This window comes from Lactuca serriola, chromosome 3 (assembly GCF_051521515.1).
Source record: "Lactuca serriola cultivar US96UC23 chromosome 3, Lser_US96UC23_V15, whole genome shotgun sequence".
NCBI classification, from domain to species: domain Eukaryota; kingdom Viridiplantae; phylum Streptophyta; class Magnoliopsida; order Asterales; family Asteraceae; genus Lactuca; species Lactuca serriola.
This window is the reverse complement of record NC_136410.1, coordinates 28,049,333-28,070,371: the sequence shown is the minus strand read 5'-3', so window position 1 is coordinate 28,070,371 and position 21,039 is coordinate 28,049,333. Positions and strand designations below refer to the sequence as shown.

Below are 21,039 nucleotides of genomic sequence, written 5' to 3'. Positions count from 1 at the left end.
AATTTTTATTTATTTCAAATTTTAAATTCAAATAAACTTCTCATTTAATCGTTTTTATTTAACATTTTATTTTAATCAACCTGTATAATATACAGGTTTCACGACTAGTATATTTATAAAACAAAGTTAATTACGTGAAGTGATTAACCCATTAAATTTCTTCAACATAAAACAACATTGACAAGCTTGCCAAATGGAAACTTTAGTAAAGATATTAAAAATAATATAAAATTAGGCCATGGGGGACATGGGCTCCAAATCCAAACACGCCGTGCGAGACTGGACTCTTCCCTAGAACGTTCAACAAAAATATCTCTGCTCTGCTCCCTCCCCTCGGAAGCCCCCTTTCTTCCAATCACCAAAACCAGGCAACAACTATGCAAATCATCGGCGGCGTGTTGACCGACGTCACAGCCGTATTCTATCCGTCTCCGACTCCTCCGTGCTGTGCTAGGTCTCATGAGTTCCGACATGTCCATGCCTTTTCTGACTCTAGGCCCCTTCCTTCTCTCGGTTTTCTTAAGGTAATACGCTCTTCATTTGCATTTTCCTTTTTCTATGCTTGACGTTTAAGCCGTTTGATATTCATACAATTAACGTAATTTGCCTTTTAGGTACTGTAGTAATTAGTAAATTGTTTCGGAAGTAAGTGTTTGAAGAGGTGAAAACCGAATCCGATTAACTAAATTGAATCTCGTTTCTTTCTAATTTTGGGTTTTCCCTAATTTCGGTTCAAGGCCTCAAAGCTTCTATAAATGGAGTTTCAAGCTATACTCTCGTATTATATATTTGTGGTCTGTGGACTGTGGTCCTAGGGGTGATGATATGGAACTGAAATTAATGTTAAAACTTTTTTAATGTACGAGAGAGCTGTAGTGAAGACATAAACAGAGGGAGTTTCAAATTGTTCACAAAAGCTTGGATGACTATGACGACCTAAAAGGGTTGAATTTGACACATTATGCTTAAATGTAAGTTTTGATCACATTACATTAAGTAAGGTTATGCAGATTAATGGTCTCATATCTCTACTTGATTGTGGTTATACAGCAAGTGGCTCTCCAATCAATAATAGGAATTGAAATACGTTATTGCTAAACATGTCCAATTTTAAATTAATATGTGGTTTAAGTAAGCCCTAAAGTGAAGTTCCTAAATCCTATTGTTATGCTTTCTTGCTTATGTTATTAAGTGCTTACAATTGTCTTCATGATTCTTAATTTCTTATGTCTTATAGAGCTCTCCATTCCCCATGGCAAGAGGTGGACCCGAATCATCCCGAACAAGAAGCTGTATAGCAAAAGCATCTGGCAGTTCAGGTCATGATTTGGTTCCAGTAGCGCCACATCAGCTCGAGTCTCCAGTTGGTCAACTCCTGGAACAAATCTTACAAACCCATCCTCATCTCCTCCCTGCAGCCATTGATCAACAGCTTGAAAACCTTCAAAATGAAAAAGATGCTCAAAAAGAAGAACGCCCTCCTTCATCTATGGATCTCAGCCTTTACAAGTGAGCAACTTTGCTATGACCTTTCAGATCATATTTTCTAGAGACAAAGTTTACATATCTTGTAGTCATTAAATTTCAGGAGAATAGCCCAAGTGAAAGAAAAAGACAGACAGAAGATACTAGAAGAAATAATGTACTGCTGGATCGTTCATAAATTTGTGGACAAAGAAATCTTAATGATCCCAAAAATATCATCAACCTCGGATCCTTCCGGAAGGGTTGACTTCTGGCCAAACCAAGAAATGAAGCTGGAATCAGTCCACTCAGCTGAAGCACTTGAGATGATACAAAACCATGTAGCCCTTGTTCTCGGGGACCGCGTCGTGGGGCCCTTACAATCTGTTGTCCAGATCAGCAAAATCAAACTCGGAAAACTCTACGCTGCATCAATCATGTATGGATACTTCTTGAAACGGGTGGATGAAAGATTTCAACTCGAGAGATCCATGAACACGCTTCCGGAAGGTTTCAAGGAACAACAATCGAGTTTTGCAGACCCATCGGTCCCGCAAAGCCCGTTTTGGGATCCGGATTCATTGATCCGGATCCAGCCCGATTATGACATGGAAGATGAGGGCTTAATGGGTGGTGGTGGTGGTGATGATAAGATGTATAGGTTAAGATCTTATGTGATGTATTTGGATGCTGAGACACTTCAGAGATATGCAACGATAAGATCTAAAGAAGCGATTTCTTTGATTGAGAAACAAACACAGGCTTTGTTTGGGAGGCCTGATATTAAGGTCTCGGAGGATGGGTCGTTGGGCGCTTCTAATGATGAAGTGGTTAATGTGACGTTTTCTGGGTTGACAATGCTGGTTCTTGAAGCGGTTGCTTTTGGGTCGTTTTTGTGGGATGCCGAGAATTATGTGGAATCTAGGTACCAATTTTTGAAAAGCTGAGAAATTTTAAATGGCTAAACAATGTATTTGATTTTTTTTAATTGTAATATTTCACACTTGCAACAAACGTATATGAAAGTAAAACACAAGCCCAAAGATTAGACTATAGTTATAATACCGACAAAATAAAGAGTCAGATAATCAGATTTACAGAGTCAAACAAACACGAGGAAAGAAAAAGAATCGGCCACCTGGCCTTAAAGAAACACACATGCTCAAAAAAAGGTTTCTTGAAGGCTGCTATGGATCACTTAAAAAGAGTTTGATTTTTATTTATATGGGAAATGTTGAGAGGATCAAGCTGCAAGAACGATGATCACGATCAGAAGCACGATTCCAAGAATCACTAAAAGCAAGCAAGTCTGCATGAAGGAATGAAAATTAATGAGCACTGTAAAAAGGACTGGAAAAACTTTAGGTAAAAACATAATATAAAATTTACCATGGAAGAGTTTGATCTTTGAGTTTTTGATGCTTTTGCAAGATGGGATTTTGCCTGGGAAGTGGCAGCATGAGAATTCTCAATGTTGGTCCCAATATCATCTGCAAAAAGAATCATTGGGGGCGTTATAAAAAGTTGAAATTTTTAACAAATTGAAAACGAGAAAGCTTTTTTTACCAATCATAGCTCCTTGCTCATGAACCAAAACAGCAAGATCTTTGAAAATTTCATTTACTTCCCCAATTTGATTATGGATCTCTTGTATTCCCTGATCTCTTTCCTCAATGATTGCTTCATTAAATGCAATCTCATTGTCCAACAACAAAACCTCCTGTCTGAAAAAATCCAAAAACAACTTGAAAAAATTGTTAGTCTGCAACTTTCCCTTACTAATCAACTGAAGAACTTGCCTTTTGGAGTCCACAAGAAGAACACGTTGTTCTTGAGTTTTGTCTGAGCTTAAATCCATTTCACTGGCTGGATCACTAAAGAAAAAGTAAAATAATTAAAAATCAACCAGAATTCTACATTCAGAGTTTTCCTTTTTTTTATAGAATTTGGTATGCATTCAGTTGCAACTTACCGAGAAGGAAGAGAAGATTGAGGAACAAAAGGTGTGTAAGCTGTCTCCCTTTCAGCTGAAAGTCTCTGAGCTTTCTGAAATTCTTTAAGAACTGCTTGAAAATCTTTTGCAAGTTTTGCATCAGTGATCTTTTTGCTGGCCTGCACAAAACATGATGATTCCACCACCAAGAAACATGAAGAAGGAGAAGAAACTAAAGAGGAGTTTTATGATGATCAGATAGATATTGAGAAACCCACCAACTCAAACCTCATGTCTCACAGGCTATATGAAGATGTATAATACAAAAATACATTGACAAGAATCAAAGTGTCACTTACACTAACATCAGAGTTATGATCTGTTTCACTTGCTTGCTTGAGTTTATCTGAAGTATCCTTCACCAATTGCCCAATATGTAGTCTGGTTTTGTGCCTGTCATGTGAAAACCACCAAAAGACAATAGTCGCCATCATTGTATACAGTTGTCATACAAACTAGTCAAAATGATTATAACGATGAATTCATGGAAGGCATTTTTATTTCATCGTCGTTTGTATGAAAGGAAACAATAATGTGATTGCACTTTTACAGGTTTTATGGTTCATAACCAAGCAAAAGTAAAGCTAGGGAATAATTATACATCAAACTTGTTTACAACAGGTAATTCAAATAAATCAAATGTAAGAAACTAAAACGAATTAGGTTTCTTTTCAATTTTAACCCTGGTTATCATAACTGAGTCAAAGTAAAGCTCAAAAATGAATCAGACGTACAGCTTTTCTCGAAGCTCAGGGGTGTCTTTCGGAGTACCAAGGGTATTTACTAGCCTCTGAAACGTAGAGACTGCCGTATTGATCTGGAAAATTCCAGAAGCAACAGCTTGAGTCGGATCCTGTTTCCTCATGCCATTGTTGTAGCCCGCGCGTCTTGAATTGAGCGGGCGACCAGCTTCGATATCTTGAAAACTCATTATCTTATCTTATATCTCTCTACGATAATCCTCAAACTGATAAATCCTAAAACAAACAACAATTCCGATTGAGATGAAACCCTACCGATCGGAGCAGGGTCTCGATCAAAACGGTGAAATTACTGAACCCTTGGTCTGCAACGGTGATCGAATTAATATGGATCGAAAATCGAAAGTAAGGCACCGATTGAGGTGAGAGAAACGAAAGGGACAGCAATGATTTACAGGTGAAGGATGCGGTGGTGGTGGAAGAGCAGGTATTGCATTGCCGGCGATCCGAAAGCAAACCAAAGGGGACACGTGGAGAGTGGGGACGTAGCTCTGTAGTTTACACTTTATAGTTTTCGAAATTCGGAGACTCCAAGGGGCGATTTTGTAATTTTGCATTGAGCAGATAGGAATAGGATTCCTTCTCGAATAAAATAGAGTTGGTCAAATACCAAATTTTAATTATTCCCATAATATTAACAAAATATCATATATAATATGGTTGTTTTATACAATAGTTACGATAACTTGATATCTCTAAGTCATAAGTGGGTGATTCATGTTAAATTGTCTAGAGAAACGATAACTTGATATCTATAAATGGCCGGTGATACATGTTAAATTATTCAGAGATAGATTAAACATGGATTTCATGTACAAAAATACCATAGAACATGGTTTATTTGTTAGCATCTAGATATAGATCAGACATGGGATGGTTGCATATGTTATTCTTGTGGACAAAGTAGTATCTATTTTGGTGTAAGTTATGTCTTCCTCGTTTTCAATCGTTATAACTTTTTTAGAATGTTTATATAAAATATCATATTTAAACCAAACTAGTTACCTTTTCTTAATAAACATTATTGGGTTTATTTTTCAAGGATGTTTAGAAGATCTATATTATGGTATTTTAACCACTAAAATAATCAAAATCGGGGACGACTTATCAGGAAATGGTGTCTTGTTATTTTAACAAGGCATTATAAATAAGTATGGTTAAGATCCTACTAGGAATGATTGTGGAGCAATAGTATATTACCATTTTAGGATACCCACTAGGATCATAAGATCTTACCTTGCTCCTGGTTCTAAAGTTTAGATTTTAGTCTTCAAAACATTTTATGAATGGAAAAATTAAATTTGTAACAGTGTTTTAAAAACATGCATATAAATTGTATACAAACTAGAAACATCTCAAATTACAAATGTATAATAGGGAGCATGCACTTTATGGTAAAGTACCTATCTCGAGACTCAAGAGTAGATTAGTCCACCGATAAGTTCTCTAAAGTTGGTGAGTGTGGGCTCGACGAGGGGCTTGGCATCCTTGGCACACATCGGGTCAACCCCTCGGCTTGGTATCTCGATCAATATATGTCGAGTTTTGTTGACCAATGAGAAAGTGGGGTAGCTAACAACAACTACTTCCATTTATTTATTTATTTTTATTTTTATTTTTTTAAAAAAAACCTCTTATAAATACTACAACCTTAAACCATTTTAACTCATCAACATCAATTTACAACTCATATACATTCTTAAAATGTCGTCTTCATCATCTTCATTGGGCATGTTTGATGCCTTGCTTGAAACAACTATAAAGGTTATTCAGGAGGCGGAGTAGATGATCAAACAACTACAAGAAGAAAATGTGGAGAATGCACGCCAGAGGAAGATAAAATACATACAAAGATTTCGTGAGGCAGCTAATGATCGACTCATGCAAGATTACTTTGTAGATGACGCCAACTTTGTAGGATATTATTTTCATCGCCGGTTCCGTATGCATAAATCTCTGTTTTTGTGTATGGTTAACGACGTCACAGCAGCGTGTCCATTTTTTCAACAACGTCGAGATGTTAGAGGTACAATTGGTTTTACTCCTATACAAAAATGCACTGCTGCACTTCGTCAATTAGCGTATGCCACTTGCCCCGATGCATTAGATGATAACCTTAGGATGTCCGGACGTGTTGCACGAACTAGCCTTCACAAATTTTGCAAGTATGTCATGAGATTATATGGTCCACGATATATACGCAAACCTACTTGTAGTGACATCCACCAATTGTATGCTCATCACTCAAACGTGCACGACTTTCCTAGAATGTTAGGAAGCCTAGATTGCTTCCACTGGACATGGGGTTGTTGTCCGAATGTCCATAAAGGGTAATACACCCAAGGCGATCATGTTTATCCAACCGTTATACTTGAAGCGGTGGCGTCACAGGATATGTGGATATGACATGCATTCTTTGGCTCAGTTGGCTCCCTTAATGACATTAATGTTCTTAACATGTCTCCGTTACTTGACGACATGTACAACAAGACTGCATCCGACTCCTCTTTTCAAGTAGCTGGAACATCGTATAGAAACAAGTTTTATCTGGTGGATGGGATCTATCCGAAACGTGCTTGTTTTGTGAAGTCACTCTCTTGTCCAAATGATCGGAAAAAGGTTGAAGTTTAAGAGAGCTAAAGAGCGGGCAAGAAAGGACATTGAACGAGCATTTGGAGCTTTGAAAAACCGTTGGCATATTCTTAAATATCTCACGCCGTACATGGAGAAGAAAATAAGCGAGGTGATGTATACTTGTATCATATTGCATAATATAATTATCGAAGACGAAGGAAATGCAATATGTGAGTATAACGAAAACGAGATCGTTCCACCGACACACGCTTTTGAGGTTGGAAGCGCGGAGTACATGTCGAGGAGGGCATTAGTTCATGATGTTAAGACGCATCATGTTCTTCGTAGGGACTTGACGGAACATATATGGAACGTCGACCACATCGATCTTAACATGGAATCGATCAACGATTTGGAAAGTCAATTTTCGGATGAAGATGTTCTTTAGGTCTATCTAGGTTTGGTAATTTTAGTTTGTATGTTTTTAATTTTAAATTCTTTTTTTTTGTTGTGTTTGTTGTTTTTTTGAATTTCTATGTTATTATTTTAAGTTTAATGAATTTTTAGTTTTTAAAAAATGTTATGTTTGAAATATTTTTTGTATATTTAAAAAAAAAGTAGCATAGCAACTTGCGCCTACCAAATGACAAATTTTAGTAAGAATATAGCAAGTGTGATGTGACGACTACATGGACGGTGGTAAGTATGTCACCACACTGACCAATCTAAGTGGAAATCAATCAATGGTAACCTATATGGATACAATTGAATGAACTACAAACTCTAATGCATTATGTAAGTTAAATACAAATTCTTAAGTGTTTTTAAGCTATTTTATCACCTAATACTCTTAAGATGTTCATTTGGAAGCATAATAAGCGACCGCATGGAAAACAGACTTTAATATTCAAAACTTCATAACACCACTCTACCTCTAACTTCTCAAATTTAAAATTCTATAGTAGTAAGAATGGAAATATAGTGTTACAAACATTGATCTAACACCTTAGGCATGTTATATAATCTATAAATTTCAACCAAGAGAAAGTTAAAAGTTAATCACCATTGATGACCACGTAAACTCAATAAAAGACTTGATAAATCAATAACATAAATCAAATTCCAAACAGATCAATGTATAAAAAAATGATAAACTAAAAGTCAAACTTGGGAAACAGACTTTTGTTTCTAGATTTGTGATAGAATCATGGAAATATATATAGAACTTCAATATGAACCACAACTCCATACGTCATGAAGGAAATTTCGATTTGAGATGAAATCATAAATCTAGAAGTTTAAATGAGAATGGAAAAGTGATTTACCACCTCCTAAGTTTTCCTTTGGAGAATAAGATTTCGATTCACGGATATTCTTCAACGATACTTTTAATTTCACCAACCAACTCTCAAAATCAAATCTTCTTTTTTCTATATAGCTTCCAGCATCTCAAATCAAGAGAAAAAAGAGGAGGTCAGGCTCATAAGTTAAGAAATTTAGCAAAATTGCTCCCTAGACATTTTTAAGTTTTAACTATGTTCCCCAAATAACTCGTAACTTTCATAAAAGTCTTGTAACTCATAACTTAACCATGTTTGGTAATAAAATGTCATATTAGCCCAACGAACTTGTTGCGTTTGTTTTAAAAGGTCATTTAATTATTTTTTTAGTGGTTTAAGTCACCTAACTTAAAATTTACCTACTAATAAGGGGAATGATAAGCTTTTTTTCCACTTTACCGATAAACCATGGATGATATAGTTAAATGTTGCCTATGTGGCTTTTTATTTGGTTTTCTTAATTATTTTATAGTAAAATATAGATTTATAAACGCTTCTAGCAAGAGAAATCATCCCCTCCGTTCTTGTCGTCATTAACGCTTGCAAGAACCATAATCTCACACCCATGTGAGCCGATTCAATTTCTCGTTCTCCTTATCTTTCAATTTCGATCGTTAGGGTTTTACAGATTCGATTTCTTCTTTCTATTTTTCGATCGTTATGGTTTAAAAATCTGATTCGTTGTTTTTTATCTTTGTGTTCGGTGTTCATAAGTGCATATTTGGGTTTTTCGATGGGTACTGTAAATACCAATTCCTTTTGCTAATTATCCAACTTCCTAATTATCCTCCAAGGATAATTCTAGATCCTTACAAAAACTGTCCAAAGCTTCTAGGAAGGTTCTAGAATGCCTCTTGCTCAATTATTGAATAATTACACTTTAACCCCTATACTTTTAATTAATTCTATTAATCCCAATTAATTTTTGATTAATTATTAATTAAATATCAGAAGCTGAATAGCCGGTTTGGAGGTAAGTGTCGTGACCTCAACAATGATTCGACGTGGTCAGTCTGTCTGGGAGACAGGCCATCTCGAGACTTCAAGTCTCCGATTGAGTAAACGGAATTATGTTGTAACGCCCGTAGATCCGGGCTAGTCAATTTAGAGATAATACAAAAGATTATTTAGAATAACTAATCTTAACCAAGTTGTAGAATATGTCTCAAGGGTTTCGTACATATAAAGAACGCCAAAATCCGAGTTATAACGAAGAAGTTATTGCCTGTCGAAGTTTTACGGCAAAACCAGCACGATACCGGGAGACGTAAATAGTGAATTTTTGATAAAAGAATTTTTAGCCTTAGTGATCTAAATAAAAGTTGTAGCATACATTAAACCGAAAATATACAAAAAAAGAACGCCCAAATCTGACTTTGTATGAGGAGGTTATGAATTTTCTAAGATTTGGCATAGCAGTACACGGCTCGAAACTCGAAATTTAGTTCGAGCGGTTTTTGGTCTACGTGACCTACATGAGAATTGAAGATTTCATTAATAGGAACTCAACAGTAAAAAGACAGACGAAAACAAAGTCCGTATGTAGAAGTTATGAATTTTACGCGGACATTTAACAGTATAATCTCCTTGTACTGTTAAATTTAAGATCGGTCGAGAATTAGCTGACGGAGTCAAAATGAAAGTTGTAGATCTTATTTTTAACTATGCGTGGATATAAAGAACGTCAAAAACGGAGCTCGTATGTGAAAGTTACGGATTTTAGAAGTCGGAAGTGTGTTGTCGAAAATGGGTGATGTGGCACAATCTTGGTCGTTGCTTTCTCCCCAAGTCTTGCCACTAGATGGTGACATGTGGCACCAAGTTCAACAATTTTCATCCTATAAATAGAACCTCTCCCACTCTCATTTTCTTCACACATTTCTCATTCTTTCTTCTCTTTACTCTCTCTCTTTAGAACCTCTCTCGAGCCCCGAAACCCCACGAAAAGCCTAGGGAACCTCCCTAAAACGAAGCAAAAGCCCCGGAGTGATCGACGGCTCCGAGAAAAAGAGATTTTCGGCTCGGGAACGCTGCTCCAAGAAAAGCCCGGTTTTTTATAAAACCCGCTGTAAGTGAGTTACGCCTACGCTATTTTTAATATATCGTTTATTTAATTATAGTAACGTTATTAGGAACTTATAATAAGTACTTGGGCAATTATTATGGTCTATATAAGTATTGTTTAATGCTTATATAATAGTAATAATAGCTAGACTATTAATTAGTCTCGGCGAATAATAGACTAAACTCTAGTGGTAATAATACTAGGTTTCATCGAAATAAATTATTTTTAAGAAGCGCAGCGCTGTCTGAGTTCGGATTCACCACCTTTTCAAGTGAGTGCATGGTCCCTTTCATCTTACACATAGATATGAAGTATTTTATATAAATTACGTGCTATGTGTGCATATTATCTGAATACTTGTTGTCTATGATGGATGAATGATTTTATACATGTTTTAAATGATTTAAATATATATTTATTTTATATCTACAAATATGTTGGGATAAAACATGGGTATATGAAATAGTTGGTGTGTGATGAAATAAAATGATGAGAGATAGATGATGATAATTAGGTGATGGATAGGTGATGATGAATCAGTGATGTAGGATGAAAGATACTATAACCTTGTCTGACAATTTGGAGATGTAGTCATCTACTAGAGTATAGATGGCGACCACAAACTATTTTAGACAACCCGTAGAAACACTAGCAGACTTATAACCTGTAGATGATGAATTACGAGTCTAGGTGTTGTTGTGACTGTATATTCATGTGATGATACTCTAACCCTTACTATGAATTACAAGTTCAGGCGACGTTGTAACTGCGTATTCATGCCTTAGGAACAAGCATATAAGGAAATGTGAGGTAAAAAGATGAGAGGTAAATATGATATAGGAGATGACCCTTAAGATAATTATTTAAGGAATATCAAAGAAGATAACGGGGATGGGTAATCGGGTTGATTGTTTGATGTTTAAATATAATAATTATATTATTGTGGGTTGAAAACACTATGTATTTACCAGGTTTCCCAACCTGACCCACTCCAGCTTATTTGTATCATAGGTGTCGATACGAAGCCACTTTGCACTGAGAGATTTAAAAGAGATGTAGATCACTAGTGTAAATGAATGTAAGTTCTGTTTATGCTTATGTTTCTGTATTGACGATGACATCCCAAATGTTTTAAATGAATAAAAATACATTTATTCGAAAATGCTTTGATAACGTATTTATCATGTTTTTCTGGGAACAAAAGCCGCAACATTTTTATTAAAAGAAGTACTCTGAATTTTATAAAGCATAAACAAAATCGGTCTTTTCTGGCCGTGAAAATGGGGATGTCACATATGTTGCAAGGAATTCGTTTCTCCTTCGGGTCCTAGAACCCTACGGGGTTAGTCTTAGTTGCCTTGGAAAGGTTTTGGTAATCTCGGGCTTGTGGTCGTATTGCTCAGGTTGTTTGGTATGACGGGGATGGAGATGCATGATTTCGAGGACAAAATCTAATTTAAGTGGGGGAGAGTTGTAACACCTGGTTTAGAAGGTGCTCGGTTGCGACTTCGGAGGCCAATGGTATAAGCATAATCTGTCGATTCGGCCTTTTATGGGTCTCGGGTCTTATTCGGAAGGTTGTAGGGCTCGGGGGTGGACCTGGGAGCGTAGGGTTTCTCATCACCTTTTTGTGGATATAAAGTTCGTAGGAAACAGACTTAGACTGAAGAAGTTATAGTACTTTGAAGATATTGGCATTATTGGTCCTTAGTAGAGAAAAGTGGCAAGGAGATCCCATGCATGCAAGGTGGCCAGCTCAAGAGTACGCCCAGCGTAAGCTGGGGTACGCCCATCGTAGAGGGTATAAGTGGTCGTGGGTGTTGGATACGTACGCTTGGCCCAACGTACGAGAAGTACACCCAACGTACGCTCAGAGTCCCTAAACCCTAATTTTTAGGGTACTCCACTATATACAAAACATTATACCCTCAAGGGCCAACCTCCTTCTCACCCTTAGATAGTTTTCACGAAACCCTAATCTTCTTTGAGTGTTCTTGGAGCTTGGAAGGCTTTGTGAGAGCATTTTGGTGTTTTGGATCCACCCTTCAAGGAAGCAAAGGTCAAGGCAAGGTGTTGGTGCAAAAGAGAAGTTTCAGATTTGGGATTTCTGCTTCACTTTAGACCTTTTCAAGGTATAAAGTCATGAGCTTGATGATTAATCTCTTATATCTCTCTTAGGATGAGTTTACGGACTCTTTTAGTCCCAAAAATGGATCTTTATGACTCAAGCACGTTTCTAAGTCCAGGGTTGCCACCCTTAGTATCATATGAGTCCCATAAGTAGTAAAGTTTCAATCTTTAGGGCTCATTTGTGGCCATGCATGAGATCTAGCTCATTTTCATGGAAGTTTGTTGTCACATTTCAAGTTTGGGCTCATTTGGTGGATTGCAAGCCACCAAGTAATCAACTTTATGGATTAAGATGTCAAAGAGGACTTGGATCTGTATTTGTAGCCGCTAGAATGGAGTATTAAGCACTTAATCGAAAAGTAGCTTAACAGAGGAGTACGTTGGGCGTACATGCAGGTACGCGCATCATACACCACCTTCATCTTGTACGCTTAGCGTACAAGGGAGTATGCCCCGCGTACTCATCAGTTATGGGCTTATGTGTTGGGGATTGGGCCTTAGTCCAGATCATACGTAGACTTGTCATTTTACCCCCATGCATGGATTAAGGATTATGGTATTGAGGCCCACTTGCTAATTGGGTATATTGATCGGTATTGATAGTTCAGGAAGAGGACAAGGCAGTAGCTAAGGATTTCTTTCAGGAAGCTTCTGCATTCGAGGTGAGTTTTCTCACCATACCAATGGGTCTAAGGCACCAAGGTCGGCCCATTTTGTGATAGTTAGTAGACTTGTTGTGTAGAGGTGTGTGACATATTTATGCATTGATACGTGATAGAGATAGCCTTTATGGATAATGGTAGAGATAGCCTTTATGGCCAAGGGTAGAGATAGCATTTATGGCTAAGGGTAGAGATAGCCTTTGCGGCTAATGGTAGAGATAGATTTATAGTTAATTGATATGTAATATGTGAAAGAGGTAGCTTTTATAGCTAATTGATATGTACTATGTGGTAGAGGTAGCTTTTATAGCTAATTGATATGTGTTATGTGGTAGAGGTAGCTTTTATAGCACATATGATATGTGGATTGTGTGGGATATGCTCTGGGGAACTCATTAAGCATTAGCTTACATGCTGTGGATTTGTTTCAGGTACTTCGGGTTCCAAGGGCAAGGGCAGGGCGTGATGACGTGGCATGCACTCTCTTTCAGGCATTTTTACGAGACACTCTGATGTTGGAATAAAAATTGTATTTGACTTATGTATTAAAAACAATTATAACTGGATTTCTTGATGTATGGAAATATGTTTGATGATTCGAAAATGAAAATTTTCTGTGAAAAATTGGGTCGTTACAAATTACATGACTCCAAGTTTCTATCCAATTGAAACTTACGTGATGAGAATTCTTTATCACGTAGTTAATTATGACATTCCCACAAGTGATATAATAAGAATCAAATCCCAATTAACATTGCTAATAATAGAAATGTAACCAACACTTTCTTAAATGTCATTGTAAGGAAATATATAAAATGAGGCAACTAAATAAACCAAAATTTCACTTTTATTAAAAATAAACGAAAAATTGGAACCTGTCCTTACAACGCATATAATGAAAAACTATGTTTCTAGACATATCCTAAGAGCAATAGCAATCTATAAAATTATCCTCACTCCATATTAGCAGCTCCAAAATCTAATCATCGAACCATGTGACCAAAGTCCATTTCTCTGATCAAATTTAGCTCACTTTACTTAAGCTTTCTTCTTTCTCTTAGATCCTACAATAACATCAAAATATGATCATCACATCATGTATTAAGAATCTATGAATAATATAATGGAGTTTAGATAATGGATGTACCTGAAGTAGAGTCATACAACTTGACTTCACTATCATTAAGATCTTTCAAGTATTTTGGGCAGCTTCGCAACCAATGGCCCTTCAATTGGCAATAGAAACATATGGACTCCTTAGGGTTAACACATGTAACTATCTCATAACTAGGATTTCTCTTTACCAAACGATCAAACAGTTTGACCTTGGCCGATCCATTTCTAGTAGGAAGAGAAATCTATTTTGGACCACCATTTTCACCATTGTTAGTGTCCATGGAAACTTTGGAATTGGACCCTTTAGGTACTTCTTCTTCAGATTGATCTTAAGCATTTATGCTTCAGCAACAATCAAAATTATGAATTTAACTGTGCTCAAATCATGAGCATTAAGTCTCATGTCATGAGACCAGTCTGACAGAAAACAAAATTTTGAATTTAACTATGCTTAAGTTGTGAGCATTAAATCTCACCTCGTGAGATCAGTTTGATAGAAAAAAAAACAATTTGTTTTTGTTAAAGTTAATGTATATTCAATTGTTAGACAACTATACGCTCTAATACCATTGATGGGTTTTACATGTATTAACGTAGATAAATCCTTAACACTTAAGGGTACATGCAACCTAAATATCTATGTTATAACTATATTGAAGTAATATTCTATTGAACAACAAAAACTATAAACCCTAGGCTAATTTTTGAATTTCACAAAGCAAAGTAGGGTTTACTTACCTTTTAGTTATTGTAGTAAATAACTAATCAAAACCTTCTTGAAAAACTCTTGGAAGCAAACACCAAAAATGTCGCGCCTCTAATGGTTCACACCCAGACCCTAGCAACCAAGGAACTTGAAGAGAGAGAGAGGGGGGGAGAGAGAGAGGTAAGAATTACAACCTAACCCTTCTACAACAATCACAACTGAAATTAGGATCCTAAGGGTTTTTATATAATGTCACAAGGAAGCCCTTTTTAACCCTAAAAGGAATAAAATAATATTATTTCTGTAACAGCCCGGAATCTCAGGTATTATTAAATTATGTTTTTGGGGGTGATTTAAGAGGGGACTTGGCGAGTTGGAGCCTAGACTCGCCGAGTAGGATCGCAGACTTGGTCGCGGGTTCGCGACTGGACTCGACGAGTCCAGATATGGACTCGGCGAGTCGACGCTGTTCAACAGAAACCCTAACCGTTCGGTTTTGGATCGTATATAACGCCTCTTAGGCCGTCATTGTCCGTCTTTTGGTCGATTGAGAAGAACCCTAATCGTTGTGGACGTCTAGAGCAGGAGAGAAAGCTATTGGAACTTGGAGGAACTTGTTAGGCGAGAAGAAGAAGAATTTGGCCAAAGGAATATCAAAGAGGATCGAGTCCTGAGGTTTGGGGGACACAGAGAGTGCGTTTTCAGGTAATACTCGGACCATTTCTGTTATTGTGATGTGTATACGAATCTAGGGTTTATGAAACCCACTTAGTGATTAGATGGGTTATTATGTTATTACCCAGACGTTTATACCCCAGTAATAAGATGTTTAGAAGTCCAGAAAGTCCCATGATTGTATATCTCGGGACCATACGTAATTTAGGAAGCAGTTGCTCGCCTGCATGGCATGGACTCGCCGAGTTGTTCTTCAGACTCGGCGAGTAGCTTGAAGATTTACTGGGACTCGCCGAGTTGTTCTTCAGACTCGGCGAGTGGAGTCGGGGTGGCCCCGCGATTCTTCCAGGAGTAACTCGTCGGGTCGAGGAGGATACTCGACGAGTAGATAGGGAATCTCAGAGAGTTGGAGGACGTCTAGACTCGCCGAGTCGCCATGGCACTCGCCGAGTCCGGTCGAGTTGACCGTTGACCGTTGACCAGAGTTGACCTAAGTCTGACTTCTTAGGGATAGTCACACTTAGAAGATATAAGTGTTAATGAGATATGTGATGTTATAGGGAGGTTGTAGCTCGTCGGATTGTGCACGAGTCATTTCGGGATTTGCTAGCTTTCAGCTTTTACGAGGTGAGTCTTCTCACTATACTGTACCCGGAAGGGTTTGACTGTGTGACCGGAAGGTCGGATATGATATGTGATATGTATGCTATATGTGGTAAGTTATTTTTTATATGTGCTATGTATGTTATGGGCCGGAAGGCGATTATACTATGGGTCGGAAGGCAATATGTTATGGGCCGGAAGGCGATATGTTGTGTGATGGACCGGAAGGTCGGCGTGGGTAGGACCGGAAGGTTTACCCAGCAGGGATGGAAGTCCCCTGAGACACATGGACCAGAAGGTCGGGGCCTGGAAAGGCGAATGTGCGTAAGTTGTATATTGGGGAACTCACTAAGCATTTATGCTTACAGTTGTTGTGCATGTATTTCAGGTACTAGCGAGGACCGTGGGAAGGCGCCGGCATGATCGATACACACTGAAGAATGCTTTTATGATCTTGGGATTTTGATTATTTGTATTTGACAGAATACTTAAACTATTTATGCCTTGTTATGAATGGAAATAAATATATTTTTAAAATGAAAAATTTGTTTGAAAATTTGCGTTGTTACAATTGGTATCAGAGCCTTGGTTTGAGGGATTCGGGTGCACCTTCGGGAGTAGCTGAACTCAAACCGAGGATTTGAGGAAAACTTTTTAAATAAAGGCATAAACTTTTGTAAATGGTTTCGTGGTAAGCAAGAAAGAAGTAGTGTGTACGATCAGTCAGCGCCCGAACGGTAAAGATCCCCAAAATACCTTACAATATTATATGATATGAATTGTTATGCATGCTAGAAGACTAGGTATTCATGATAGGACTAGAGTGGCCTGATTTGTGATGCCTTAGTCTAGGGAAATTTGCCTATATGAGATGCGTTGCTAGTATGCGGGTAGATAGTGCATATCAGAAGTAGAGTACTCACTATCCGGAGTTTGGGGAGGAGGACTTGGGATGAACGTTGATGCGGTGTGGTCGGTAGTATTGGGCCCGTACTACCGAGGACACCGGGTCAGTGGGAGACCCAAGTAAGAATCCCTGGATATCGGGGACTGAGTAGGGTTGCGTATCGAGTACGATTATACTCGGTGGAGTCTCTGATAGTTTTATGTTGTATTTCAGAGACATCATGGTTAGACCGCGCCACGGAGCGAGTTCGAGCGGTGTGAGTGACGAGAAGATTCGTCAGATGATTCACGAGGAGGTAGCGGCGGCGATCCGGGCTGAGATCTCGGAGATGTTTGGGTCTATTAAGACCACACTGATGGAGACGTTCGATGAGCGGTACGCCGCATTGACTGAGGCTGCAACCGCTGCAGCTACCGCAGCTGTGGCCGCTGCTAGGCCACAGGGGGGTGATTCATTGCTGTTCCGAGAGTTCAGCAACACGAAGCCACCAGAGTTCGATGGGACGCAGGATCCGATTGCTGCGATGAGGTGGATCGCGGATATAGAGGGGTGCTTCTACACTTGTTTATGCCCGGAGCACCTGAGGGTACGGTTCGCATTGAACCAGCTCCGTCTGGGAGCGAAGGACTGGTGGAAGTTCGTGACGGCGAACTTCACTTTGGCAGAGACTACAGTAGTAACATGGGAGGGGTTTACTGCCATGTTCAGAGATGAGTACGTTCCCCCGGTGGAGAGGGAACGATTGGTTCAGGAGTTCTTAACCCTCAAGCAGGGTACTGATTCTGTCGCGGTGATCACGCGGAAGTTTCATGAGAGGGCGATGTTCTGCCCCGAGCTGGTGTCCACTGATCAGGCTCGGATGAGCCGGTACTTGGGAGTGTTGAGGAGGGATATCCGGGAGTTTGTGTCAAACTCCACTTACCATACTTTTGCTGAGCTTCAGGCGAATGCCAGGAAGCGCGAGATCGAGTTGGAGACCCAGGCCAGGGAGGAGGCCGAGTCTCAGCGGGTGGACCGGCGACCGGATCAGTTCCAGCCGGCAGCCAAGCGGGTAAAGTCCGCCAATGCGAGCAAAGGAGGTTCGAAGGGCCGCACTTGCGGAAAGTGCGGCAAGGGTCATGAGGGGGCGTGTCGATCTGGTTCTTGCTACAAGTGTGGCAAGGAGGGGCACATTGCTAGGGAGTGTCCCAAGGGATTTACGGTTTGCTTTCATTGCAACCAGACAGGCCATAGGAAGGCCGAGTGCCCTCAGCTTCTTCAGGGATCTGCACCTGCTGCCAGAGCTACTGCGACTCGACCGGTGAAGGCCGAGGCCCCGAGGGCTCGGGGAAGAGCCATTCAGCTGACTGCGGAAGAGGTCCGCGCTGCGCCCGATGTCGTGGCAGGTATGTTGTAATTCATGTATCTATTTTAAATGTCGAGATGTTATGCTTATGTTATTATATGCGTAGGTACTTTCCTTGTGAACTCTGTGCCTGCCTTAGTGTTATTTGACTCGGGTGCGAGTAGGTCCTTTGTGTCCTTAGCCTTTAGTCAGCATATCAGCGTTAGTCGTGAGTCGTTGAGTCGACCTTTGAGAGTTTCTATAGCTGACGAGAAAGTGATTTGTGCCACGGAAGTTCTTCGGGGATGTGTACTAGAGATTTTCGGGGTTGAATTCCATATTGACCTGATTCCTATTGCGATGGGTGATGTCTGTGTCATCGTGGGCATGGACTGGTTGAGCCGATTCGGCGCTGTCATCGACTGTGAGTGTCAGTTGGTGACTATACGAGACCATAGTGGGGGAGTTCTTTCGGTGTACGGCGAGGGTACCCGTTCAGGATCAGCTTTTTGTTCGGCTGCTAGGGCGAGGCAGTGTCTACAGTAGGGCTGTAAGGGTTTTGTGGCGTATGTGATGGATACGCGGGAGGTTTCCGAGAGACCGAAGTCAGTTGAGGAGGTCCCTGTGGTGCGTGAGTTTCCAGATGTTTTCCCCGAAGAGCTGCCGGGAGTACCTCCTGTGAGGCAAGTAGAGTTTGGTATCGATCTGGTTCCGGGAGCCGCGCCTATTGCTAAGGTGCCTTATCGTCTTGCACCTCCAGAGATGCAAGAGTTGTCCTCGCAGCTCCAGGAGTTGCTGGGGAAGGGATTCATTCGGCCGAGTAGCTCGCCGTGGGGAGCACCTATTCTGTTCATCAAAAAGAAGGATGGTTCACACCGGATGTGCATTGATTACCGGGAGCTGAACAAGTTGACGGTCAAGAACCGTTAGCCGTTACCGAGGATCGATGATTTATTCGACCAGTTGCAGGGAGCATCTTGGTTTTCCAAGATCGATCTGAGGTCAGGGTACCATCAGGTGAGAGTGCGGGACGAGGATGTCCAGAAGACAGCGTTTAGGACGCGATATGGGCATTATGAGTTTGTGGTGATGCCTTTCGGGCTCACCAATGCCCCGGCTGTGTTCATGGATCTCATGAACAGGGTATGCAGACCGATGTTGGATCGATCAGTGATTGTATTTATCGATGACATTCTGGTGTATTCTAGATCTAGAGAGCAGCATGAGGAGCATTTGAGGGAGGTCCTCGAGGTATTGAGGTCGGAGAAGCTTTATGCAAAGTTCTCCAAATGTGACTTCTGGTTGCGGGAGGTCCAATTTCTAGGACATGTGGTTAACCAGAAAGGGATATTGGTCGATCCGGCCAAGGTTGAGGCAGTGATGAGTTGGGAGGTGCCGAAGTCACCCTCTGAGATCAGGAGCTTCCTTGGGTTGGCAGGGTATTATCGGAGATTCATCAAGGATTTCTCTAAGATCGCAGTGCCACTCACCAGATTGACCCGGAAGGGTGTTGCATTCTCATGGGGGCCCGAGCAGCAGACCTCCTTTGAGACACTTCGCCAGAGGTTGTGCGAAGCCCCGATATTAGCTCTTCCAGAAGGGATGGGAGATTTTGTGGTATATTGCGACACATCGATTTCGGGACTGGGTGCAGTATTGATGCAGAGGGGTCATGTGATAGCTTATGCGTCGAGACAGCTGAAGCCTCATGAGGCGAGATATCCCACGCATGATTTAGAGTTGGGGGCAGTAGTGTTCGCTCTCAAGATTTGGCGTCACTACTTGTATGGGGTTCGATGTACGATATACACGGACCATAAGAGTTTGAAGTATTTGATGGATCAGCCCAACCTAAATATGCGTCAGAGGAGGTGGTTGGATGTGGTCAAGGATTATGATTGTGAGATCCTGTACCACCCAGGCAAGGCTAATGTGGTAGCCGATGCATTGAGCCGCAGGGCGGAGAGCACTCCATTGCGAGACGTATGCTTGAGACTGACTGTGATGACTCCTGTATTGGATGCTATTCGTGGGGCACAGGCTGAAGCTGTGCGACCGGAAATGCAGAAGAAAGAGCGGGTTGTAGGGTTAATTTCAGAGTTCGTTAAGGATGGGCGAGGGCTAATGACGTTTCAGGGTCGGATTTGGGTACCGTTTGTAGGCGGTACGCGTATTACTTTGATGGAAGAGGCTCATAGATCGAAATTCTCGATCCATCCCGGTGCTACGAAGATGTATTTGGACTTGAGGAAAGAGTATTGGTGGCCCTGTATGAAGAGGGACGTTGCATGGTTCGTTGAGAGGTGCTTGACCTGCCGTAGGGTTAAGGCCGAGCACCAGAGACCGCACGGCAAGTTACAGCCATTGGAGATCCCCGAGTGGAAGTGGGAACAAATCACTATGGATTTCATCACCAAATTGCCGAGGACTGCCAGGGGAGTTGATGCAATTTGGGTGATTGTGGATAGGTTGACGAAGAGTGCACACTTCCTTGCCATCAGTGAGAGTTCTTCAGTGGAGAAGTTGGCGGAGATATATGTGAGAGAGGTAGTATCTCGGCATGGGGTACCGATCTCGATTGTTTCAGACCGTGATGTGCGCTTCACTTCCAGGTTCTGGAAGAAATTTCATGAGGAGCTGGGTACTAAGTTGCATTTTAGTACCGCATACCATCCCCAGACAGATGGTCAGAGCGAGCGGACGATTCAGACGCTGGAGG

At 40.3% G+C, this 21,039-nt stretch overlaps 3 protein-coding genes across 4 annotated transcripts; 2 read left to right on the top strand and 1 right to left on the bottom strand.

The window, feature by feature from the left end:
* Nucleotides 1-252: 252 nt before the first annotated feature.
* Nucleotides 253-2,517, top strand: LOC145091741 (beta-casein (DUF760)). Of its 2 annotated transcripts, none has more exons than XM_079029530.1 (3): nt 253-524; nt 1,238-1,509; nt 1,589-2,517. In XM_079029530.1, the coding sequence occupies exons 1-3, from the start codon at nt 378-380 to the stop codon at nt 2,409-2,411; spliced, it is 1,242 nt and encodes a 413-aa protein (XP_078885656.1). In that variant the 5' UTR covers nt 253-377; the 3' UTR covers nt 2,412-2,517. The 2 variants fall into 2 exon arrangements, with proteins under 2 accessions (XP_078885656.1, XP_078885657.1); XM_079029531.1 differs by lacking the exon at nt 253-524 and adding an exon at nt 552-971.
* Nucleotides 2,485-4,714, bottom strand: LOC145091742 (syntaxin-22-like). Its single transcript, XM_079029532.1, has 6 exons — nt 4,192-4,714; nt 3,757-3,850; nt 3,437-3,576; nt 3,031-3,338; nt 2,854-2,954; nt 2,485-2,773 (listed from the first exon to the last, which is right to left on the bottom strand). Exons 1-6 carry the CDS (start codon nt 4,386-4,388, stop codon nt 2,708-2,710), a joined length of 906 nt encoding a protein of 301 aa, XP_078885658.1. The 5' UTR covers nt 4,389-4,714; the 3' UTR covers nt 2,485-2,707.
* A 2,109-nt stretch (nt 4,715-6,823) lies between these two features.
* On the top strand, nt 6,824-7,240 carry LOC145095100 (uncharacterized). Its single transcript, XM_079033041.1, has one exon. It carries the CDS (start codon nt 6,824-6,826, stop codon nt 7,238-7,240), a length of 417 nt encoding a protein of 138 aa, XP_078889167.1.
* Nucleotides 7,241-21,039: the final 13,799 nt, after the last annotated feature.

Bases quoted from the DNA above. Each gene is read 5' to 3' on its own strand.
- LOC145091741 (XM_079029530.1), top strand. From the start codon at position 378: ATGCAAATCATCGGCGGCGTGTTGACCGACGTCACAGCCGTATTCTAT. The intron at 525-1,237 runs GTAATACGCTCT...TATGTCTTATAG, and splicing joins CTTCTCTCGGTTTTCTTAAG to AGCTCTCCATTCCCCATGGC. The intron at 1,510-1,588 runs GTGAGCAACTTT...ATTAAATTTCAG, and splicing joins ATGGATCTCAGCCTTTACAA to GAGAATAGCCCAAGTGAAAG.
- LOC145091742 (XM_079029532.1), bottom strand. From the start codon at position 4,388: ATGAGTTTTCAAGATATCGAAGCTGGTCGCCCGCTCAATTCAAGACGC. The intron at 3,339-3,436 runs GTAAGTTGCAAC...CTTTTTCTTTAG, and splicing joins CAATCTTCTCTTCCTTCTCG to TGATCCAGCCAGTGAAATGG. The intron at 2,774-2,853 runs GTAAATTTTATA...TCCTTCATGCAG, and splicing joins AAAGATCAAACTCTTCCATG to ACTTGCTTGCTTTTAGTGAT.
- LOC145095100 (XM_079033041.1), top strand. From the start codon at position 6,824: ATGATCGGAAAAAGGTTGAAGTTTAAGAGAGCTAAAGAGCGGGCAAGA.